The sequence below is a fragment of the Suhomyces tanzawaensis genome (genome assembly GCF_001661415.1).
Source record: "Suhomyces tanzawaensis NRRL Y-17324 unplaced genomic scaffold CANTAscaffold_1, whole genome shotgun sequence".
NCBI classification, from domain to species: Eukaryota; Fungi; Ascomycota; class Pichiomycetes; order Serinales; family Debaryomycetaceae; genus Suhomyces; species Suhomyces tanzawaensis.
Genome location: NW_017963636.1, coordinates 397180 through 405421, shown reverse-complemented (window position 1 = coordinate 405421; position 8242 = coordinate 397180). Strand labels below are relative to the sequence as shown.

Genomic DNA, 8242 nt, shown 5'->3' with positions numbered 1-8242 from the left:
CACTGCCAACAAGAACCACGTACTTTTGCTGAGTGTAGTGGACGTAGCTGTAGTACGGCAAATTGCCGTGGGCCTGGTGAAAATCGACATGGACCAGTGAGGTAGCATTGACAGGAATAGCTACATACACACAGTAGTAGTCAGATTCCTTCACAGGGCAATCCACGTCGTGGCGAGGACCGACATGCCCGTTGAACACCACAGGCCGGTCTTCTTCCGTAACTAGAAAACGTTGCTTGTCAAAATCAACCACCCCCCGGTATAACGATTGCTTATCGTTGTAGCCATTGATCCACAGGAAAAGGGAAGGCATTCCGGCTTGTTTGAGGTCTCCGAGGTAACCCAAGGAACGGTACATAATAGCAGGCACAGGGTCCTCGGCACCTGCTAGGGAGATGGAGGAAGACCGGCTACCATCGGCGTTGACGAAGGCACACACAACACCAGAAGAGTGGTCCAAGATGGAGGTGGCGTGAATGAGTCCCACAAGGAGCCATAGNACATTTAAGAGCAATGGTCTTTGCATTTCTTGTGTTAACTAGTGTCACTTTCGCTTTAAAATATGTCAAAACGGCGTGTCAATAACGACCTAGTAGAGTCAGTTATGTGCACTTGTCTACAAACTACCTCATAACGCTAGTACATTTTGGCCCTATCGAGCATAACCACAATCTTGAGATTCACCTGCTTGACCTTTGAGTCCAAAAGGTATCCGGGATCTTTCATTTTACTCTTGTTCTTTTGTTGTAAGGATGTTTTCGTAAATACAATTGGCTTAAAAGGCTATCCATTAGACTACTTCAACTTCCTTGTAACCAATGAACTCAAAGGAGGATACTTTACAAGTGGAAAATTTACGAGTGTCATAGTTGTCAGAGACTTAGGTGCAAGTTGAAGACAATTATTTGTATAGAGACTTGGTGTGAAACTCCAATCTAATAGAGACTGGGTACAGTCAATGACCAATAGCGAAGACTGACCAGGTACAACTCAAGATTAATAGTTTAGAAGTCTTACTAGGTACAACTTGAAAGCAGCATAGTTACAAGCGTATTTAGAGTCGTAGAACTCAAAATTGGTAGTAGACTGACTGGGTAGAACTCAAAATTAATTGTGTACTTACTGAGTAGAACTCGAAAGTCATATACTTACTGTCAATTGGATCAATTAATATTCGTAGAAGGCAATTAGTAGTGGACTTACTACAACTCGAGGACAATAATAGTAGTCATATTACTCGAAAAACAATTAATAGATCCACTACCACCTTACATACTACAAGTATGCTTTCCCAGATGTTTCACAGTCAAACTCAAACGAGAAACCATTTGTGAACATTCCACCTGTGCTACTGGGTCGAGGCTTGGCCAACTCCTGCAAGCAGGTGCCTAATAGCCGCTTCTAGCAGCCTACCGTGGCGAACTGTCTGGCGGCGCCAAATCACCACAACGTAAATTCATCCCGATAAGTCCACTCCTCTCTTACCCGTCTCGGAGTGGGCCAACCTGCAGGCCTTGACTCCCGACCCTCGACGCGAGCCCCGCTGCACGTGACCCAGCAGCAAATCACTAGCCATTCATTGGTCATTGGTTCCACCGCCTCCACCAGCTTTCTACCCATAAGCCCACCCTCCTCCTCTATTTGCACCACCCGTCCAGTCGCGAGCGTCCTATCCCCCCGAAAGTGTCTGTTCCTCCCATTCGCAGGTGCCCCTTTCGGAAAAAAATCCCTCCAACAAAAGTGAAGTCTCACTAATCCACACCACCACCAACCAAGGGCCCAGCACCCGCCCACCAGTAATCACGGCCAATTCGAACCAAAAAAACCCCCCAGCCTACCTAATCTGTTCTGCTTGTTATTTTGTCTGCTTATGAACAAGAATAGGTGACTGCGAACAATCGTGAAAGGTGAATTTCAGCTAATCGGCAGTGTCCATTTCAGTGTCAGCATCAATCTAATCTCGTCCAGTGTAATCATCCACCCCAGCCACCTCCATCTAGTCGAGTGTACGTGATTCAGAATGCCTGACAAACACAAACTCAAGGTGTTTAGCCACTTCAAGCAGTCCTCGTCTCTCGAGGACTTGACACCTTCGACATCCAACCATTCACATTCCAGAAAGTCGTTTCTCGGGTTCCATATTGGAAAACACGAGTCCCAAGACTCGCTTTCGTCCCCTACCTTGACCAATTCTGGCGACCACCACCACCACCACACCCACCATGCTCCTCAGCAGCAACTCCACTCCAACCACCATTCCAGCGACAACTTGAGCGGACGTCCTGTCCAATCCAATGAAATCAATCCACAGCGCCAAACGCCAAGCCCAAGTTTGAACCAGTCTCCCAACCCTCCTCACATACATGCATCTACTCCCATTCAATCCCCACAACCAATACATCATACGCTTAACAAGGAAGATTCAAACCACACATTCATGAAGTCGAACTCCATGGCAGAGTTGAAGCGGTTTTTCAAACCCACCAAGAAGAACTCCATTTCCAGAAAACAGGACCACCAACAGTACAATAACAACCTACACACTCCCCCAGCCATGGCTTCTTCACCCGCTGGAACTGGAAGCCCAGCCAACGCCAACCTTTCACCAAGTCGAGACCATTCGTCTACATCGTTGGCCACTCTTATTAACCAAACATCTTCCCAATTCCTTCACAATGCTACAAATGGGTCACATCTGTCTCTGAATAAAGACCCCTTCACTGATGAAAACTCGCATTTGGTGAAGAAATACGGAAAGATTGGTAAAGAATTGGGAAGCGGTGCTGGCGGTTCCGTGAAATTGATTGTACGTCCCTCAGATGGTAAGACTTTTGCTGTGAAAGAATTTAGACCAAGAAGATCCACCGAATCTCTCAAGGATTATACAAGAAAGTGTACCGCAGAATATTGTATTGGTTCTACCCTCAAACATCCTAATATCATCAAGACTATTGATATCATTCTTGAGAACAATAGATATTTTGAAGTTATGGAGTATGCTCCTATAGATTTCTTCGCGGTAGTCATGAGTGGGAAAATGTCTAGACAGGAAATAAATTGCTGCTTGAAGCAAATAATTAACGGTGTTGCATATTTACATGGCCTCGGCTTGGCCCATCGAGATTTGAAATTGGATAACTGTGTGATAACAACCGACGGAATCCTCAAAATTATCGATTTCGGAAGTGCAGTAATCTTCAAATATCCATATGATCAATATGGCAATTCCAAAGATAGCATTCACTATTGTCATGGTATTGTTGGCTCCGATCCGTATCTTGCTCCAGAAGTTTTGAAAAGCTCGAACTCTTATAACCCCCAACCTGTTGATTTGTGGTCTATTGCAATCATTTATTGTTGCATGACCTTAAAGAGATTTCCTTGGAAAATTCCTAACCCAGAAAAAGATAATAGTTTCAAACTATTCTCAGAGCCCGACGATAATTGGCACGACTACTACTTGAGTAACGAGTGTCATAAACTATTGCTCGAGCAAAGAAAATTAAAGAATACCATAGTCAGACTGAACAAAAAGAAAAAATTAATCGAGGAACAGGAGCATGAAGGAGAAGAGGGCCACGAAGAGCCGCAAGAAGCCAAACACGAAGAAGACCACAACATGGATGGCGAAGAGGAGAAAGAGGAGAAGACCAAGAAGAATCTTGAAAATGTCGAGATATTAACTGAAGAACAAGTTCAAGGTATTTTGAACCAGTTGAAGGAGATTGATAATCAGTTAGAACAATATGAAAATACCAAAAATGAAATGAAAGCTAAGTTTAATGAAGTGAAGAAACACGAGCTTCTTCATAATCCAACACATGAAACGCATGTGGAAGCAGACAAGGATTCACCTAAGAAAAAATCGTCGCACAAACAAATACATGGGCCATACAGATTGATGAGGTTATTACCTCACGCTTCCAGACCTATCATCCATAAGATGTTGCAAATTGATCCTACTAAGAGAGCAACCTTGGATGAAATTCTTCAAGATGAGTGGATCAAGGAAATCAACTGTTGCACATTAAAGAGAGTGGCCAGAAGTATGGATAACGTAGGAATGGGCTTTGATGAAGACGAGGATGATGTTTTGATTAAGGGAACTCCCGTACACGAACACACTATTGTTGACTCCAACCAGTAACCTATTGGTTACTCAAATAATACTTAACGAGCAATTAATATTACTATTATGAACTGTTAATACAATTCACGACAATTATTCGCCAATGTGACCTATGGTGGACATGGCAGACCCAAATAAATAGCTTAATTAATGGAAATATTACTTGATGTAAGATGGTGATGAGAACTTCGGAATAGATTGAAATGGATTAGTGTGGCTACAAAGTATTGCAGTTGCCTACCTTTTCAAGTTATTTTGGCCATATCATACACTGAATTCTTGCCAGTTTACTTTATTCCAAAGGAGTGCGCCGTTCAATATTTTAATGATAAGGGCGATCTTATCACGATCTGAGGTAACGCTATTTTAGATTCAACATACGTCCATCGACAATAAGTCACTTAGAGTCGTTGCTTTATCGATCATTGAGACATAGAATACCATTTTCACTTTCAAAATGCCCCAACCTGTACCACATCTTGCGCTTGCCCGTCTTAAGACGTCCCTCAAGATGGCCATAAGCAAGCTCAAGTTCATTCAGGAGAAGAAAACCGCTTTAACCAAGCAACAAAGACGTCAATTGGCCGAGCTTCTCAAACAAGGAAAGGAGAGCAGTGCTAAGATCAGAGTGGAGAACATCATTCGTGATGATATCTACATCGAGCTCTTGGAATACCTTGAGCTTTACTGCGAGTTACTCCTTGCTAGAATCACTATAATTCTCGACCCAGCTAGAACCACATGCGAGAACAACATCCTAGAGGGTGTTCTGTCGGTGATTTACGGAGCGTCGCACTCCGAGTTGAAGGAATTGATCACGATTCGAGACATCTTGATCCATAAATATGGCCCAGACTTTGGCAAGCGTGCTCTCGAAAACTCCGATGGTCACGTTCCTGAAAAGATCGTCAAGAGGTGTCAGGTTGACCCACCTGAGGAAACATTGGTGAATCTTTACTTGTGTGAGATAGCTAGGGCATACGAAGCTCCATATTCGGGCTTGAAGATTGAGGAAATTGAGGAGGCAAAAAAGGATACTGGAGACGAAGATGATGATGATGAGCCCTCTGGAGGAGTAAAAGAACCCGAGGCTCCAATAGCAGAAACCGCCAAGCCGTTATCTCCCGCAGCAAAAGAATTATCTGAATTTGATGCTTTAAAGGCAAGATTCGCTGCTTTGAAGGGCAAGTAGGACAGGGTGAGCTACACCAGTAGCAACCAAATAAAGTGAGTTTTAGAATTATTCGTACTACACTATTATTAAAAATTAGTGAGAGGCATTGCAGCATCGAACGGACCTTTTCAAGTCTCTCCTCAGTCTCAGGTTAGATTTAATTATCGCTTCTCTTTCCTGAAGCTCCAACTTGCCAATAAGGAATATGTAATTACGTAAGCTTATATAAGTTCTTACATAATCATCATAGTAGAGGATTGAAGCAAGAACCAGCAGAATTCCCACAGTTTCAAATTTAGGATGTTTTGTTCGCACTTCTTGACTGTTATTTTACACACAATAGGGTGGTGAATCCTCCACCAAACTGTCGATTGGGATCATTGGTCACGTGATGAATCCACCGAGACATTTGTTGACGGTAGCATCCATCCATCTTTCCAAACCCTCCCATCCCTGATCCACTCCTAGTACGAGCATCGCCATGTTCAAATCGCAGATCCTCACGGAGCGCCAACAACTTGAGCTCAACAAAGCTATCATTCAATACCTAGAGCCGATTCTAAGCGAGAACGATCATCAGACACTCGCCAAACTCTCGGAAACCCTCAAGATACCTATCAACTCCAAAGACGAGAGCTCCAATATCGTGTCGAACTACTTGGAAAAGAAGTGGTCTACGGTGTTAAGATTGCAAAGAAAGATCATTGATTTAGAGAATGAAGTGAGTAATCTCAGAACTGTTATCGATTCACAACAAGCACTAGGACCTGTGAATGGCGGTTCCTCGGTTATAAGCAAAGATAAAATCAACTGGTTGCCATCATCCACCAGCAAGGTATTTTCTACTCAGTTGAACCAAATGATCCAAACAAACACCATACACCCACACTTGCCTGTGGTCCTCGCTGGGTGCTCTGATGGATCCATAATAGTATGGAGCTTGGTCAACGACGAGAGCTCCATCCCTGACAAAATCATCAAAGCACATACCCGAGGGGTGAACAAATTGGTATGGTCAAGAGACCCAGTCGACTTAAGCACCGGTCCTTCCAACATCATAAACTCTACATTAGCATCATCATCATACTTACTAGCATCTTGTTCTTCGGATTTGTCCATTAAAATCTGGAACGGCTCATCCTACAAGCATATTAGAACCTTGACAGGTCACGAACACACCATATCTTCCATCAAATTTTCTCACATAAAGCCTACTATCTTGTATTCTGTTTCCAGAGACAAGACCGTTAAGATCTGGGACTTGGTCAACGGATACTGCATTAAAAGCTTCATAGGACACAGTGAATGGGTGAGGGATATAGATGTGATAAGCATTAACTCAAAGCTTCTGCTCGGACAAATTAAGCAGAGTGATATGGGTGATTTCATATTGACATGCTCGAACGATCAGTCTGCAAGGTTATCCCACGCAGACTCGGGAACAGGCTTGGCCTTGCTCATTGGACACAACCACGTAATTGAGGCCATTAAATTTTTACCCTTGACCTCGAACATTATAATTGACAAGTACCTCAAGGACAACATAACATTATTTCCAAGCATCTCACAAGAAGTCATTTCCGACCCTGTGTACTCGGAGACATTGGGTTATAAGTACTGTATCACAGCAAGCAGAGATAATACTATTAAGCTCTGGCTCTTACCTCCCCCAATTCTTGTTCCACATAGACATCCCTTACCTGCAAAGGTTAATAATTCACAAGCATGGTTGATAGCTGATTTGATCGGACACCAGTCGTGGGTGAAAGGGGTTTCAATCCATCCTAACGGAAGGTTTATATTCAGTGGAGGAGACGACAAAACCATAAAGATTTGGGATCTTGAAAGTCTCAATGTGGGAGGTAAGGTCAGATGCATAAGAACTTTGAGTGGGCATGATGGTTTCATCAACGATTTAGAATTTGCTAGCTTCAAAATAGATCAATTGGAAGCAAAGGATGACAAGGATAAAGTGAAGAGTGAAGAGGAGACACACGGTGAAATATTGAAGGCCATTGAGAAACGGATGAGATGTTTATTCGTAAGTGGGGGAGCTGATAATACAATGAGATTCTGGGGCTAGAACATTACTCCATTATAGAACATTTAACTTTTACGATTTTCCGTAAGAGTCTTTAATCGCATCATATATTCAGTTCTCCTACGCTTCCATGGTAATAAATGGATTGTGCCAGCATTGGCGACGTAGCCTATATTAGTTTTTACCGCGACCTAAGCTAATTATCAGCTTGTCTGTAGAGAATGAATCTGACATAATGTGGGTCTCAATTGACCACATAGCCTTAGTGCACTATAACACATTATCATAATACTCACCTTCGACATATCCACCTCGCATAGCCATTCCCACATTCCTCCTGAACTGTTCCTTTTCTCTCACCAAGACATTTGCGGCCTCTTTGTTTAATGGATCATTGGGGTTTGGCTCTAAGAACAAGAAATTCAATCCAATCAAGATCGAGTTCAAATTTAACACCGGCGACCAGTCCTCTCTCAAGATATTAAGGCAGATGTTGCCTGCGGCATCGATGTTGGGATGGTAGATTTTGTTGAGACACTTGATCTTGGGAGGCTCCATCGGAAAGTTGTTATTAATTTCGATTTTGAACCTGAACTTGCCACCCTTGTAGTAGCCTTGTTGGGGTGATATCTGAAGAAAGAAGTTGAAAAAGTCATTTGGATCGGGGAAAGTAATGGCTATGGTCTTTGGAAGATCGAGTTCGGTGATGTCCTTCTGTAGCCTGATCTGAGCAGCAGTGACTTTTGCATTGACATCCGATTTTCCTACTTGCGGTTCTCCAGGAGGTGTAGAAGAGTTGGCTCGGGCCAACGCTTCTGCTTCCTCCTGTTTCTTCTTTTGTAATTGTCTGATCTTTAACATGTTATGCACTGATCGGGATGTAGCTGCCAAAAATGCT

General features: G+C 43.1%; 5 protein-coding genes across 5 annotated transcripts in view; 3 read left to right on the top strand and 2 right to left on the bottom strand.

Annotated features, from left to right (window-relative positions):
- Nucleotides 1-358, bottom strand: part of CANTADRAFT_3595 (uncharacterized protein) — a gene marked incomplete at both ends in the record, with an annotated part of 1245 nt that extends 887 nt beyond the window's left edge. Inside the window, one exon of the mRNA XM_020208660.1 lies at nucleotides 11-358. Coding sequence (XP_020066617.1) covers nucleotides 11-358 — 348 coding nt within the window. The remainder of the gene's footprint in view (nucleotides 1-10) is intronic.
- A 1662-nt stretch (nucleotides 359-2020) lies between these two features.
- On the top strand, nucleotides 2021-4147 carry HRK1 (putative serine/threonine protein kinase; the record flags this gene model as incomplete). The annotated part of the gene is made up of 1 exon (XM_020208658.1): nucleotides 2021-4147. One exon carries the CDS (start codon nucleotides 2021-2023, stop codon nucleotides 4145-4147), a length of 2127 nt encoding a protein of 708 aa, XP_020066616.1.
- Nucleotides 4148-4586: 439 nt separating this feature from the next.
- Nucleotides 4587-5321, top strand: IST1 (Ist1p; the record flags this gene model as incomplete). The annotated part of the gene is made up of 1 exon (XM_020209042.1): nucleotides 4587-5321. The coding sequence occupies one exon, from the start codon at nucleotides 4587-4589 to the stop codon at nucleotides 5319-5321; it is 735 nt and encodes a 244-aa protein (XP_020066615.1).
- Nucleotides 5322-5784: 463 nt separating this feature from the next.
- On the top strand, nucleotides 5785-7386 carry CANTADRAFT_3592 (uncharacterized protein; the record flags this gene model as incomplete). The annotated part of the gene is made up of 1 exon (XM_020208657.1): nucleotides 5785-7386. One exon carries the CDS (start codon nucleotides 5785-5787, stop codon nucleotides 7384-7386), a length of 1602 nt encoding a protein of 533 aa, XP_020066614.1.
- A 228-nt stretch (nucleotides 7387-7614) lies between these two features.
- CANTADRAFT_87478 (NEDD8-conjugating protein) lies at nucleotides 7615-8205 on the bottom strand (the record flags this gene model as incomplete). Its single annotated transcript, XM_020211344.1, has 1 exon — nucleotides 7615-8205. One exon carries the CDS (start codon nucleotides 8203-8205, stop codon nucleotides 7615-7617), a length of 591 nt encoding a protein of 196 aa, XP_020066613.1.
- Between the last annotated feature and the right edge of the window lie 37 nt (nucleotides 8206-8242).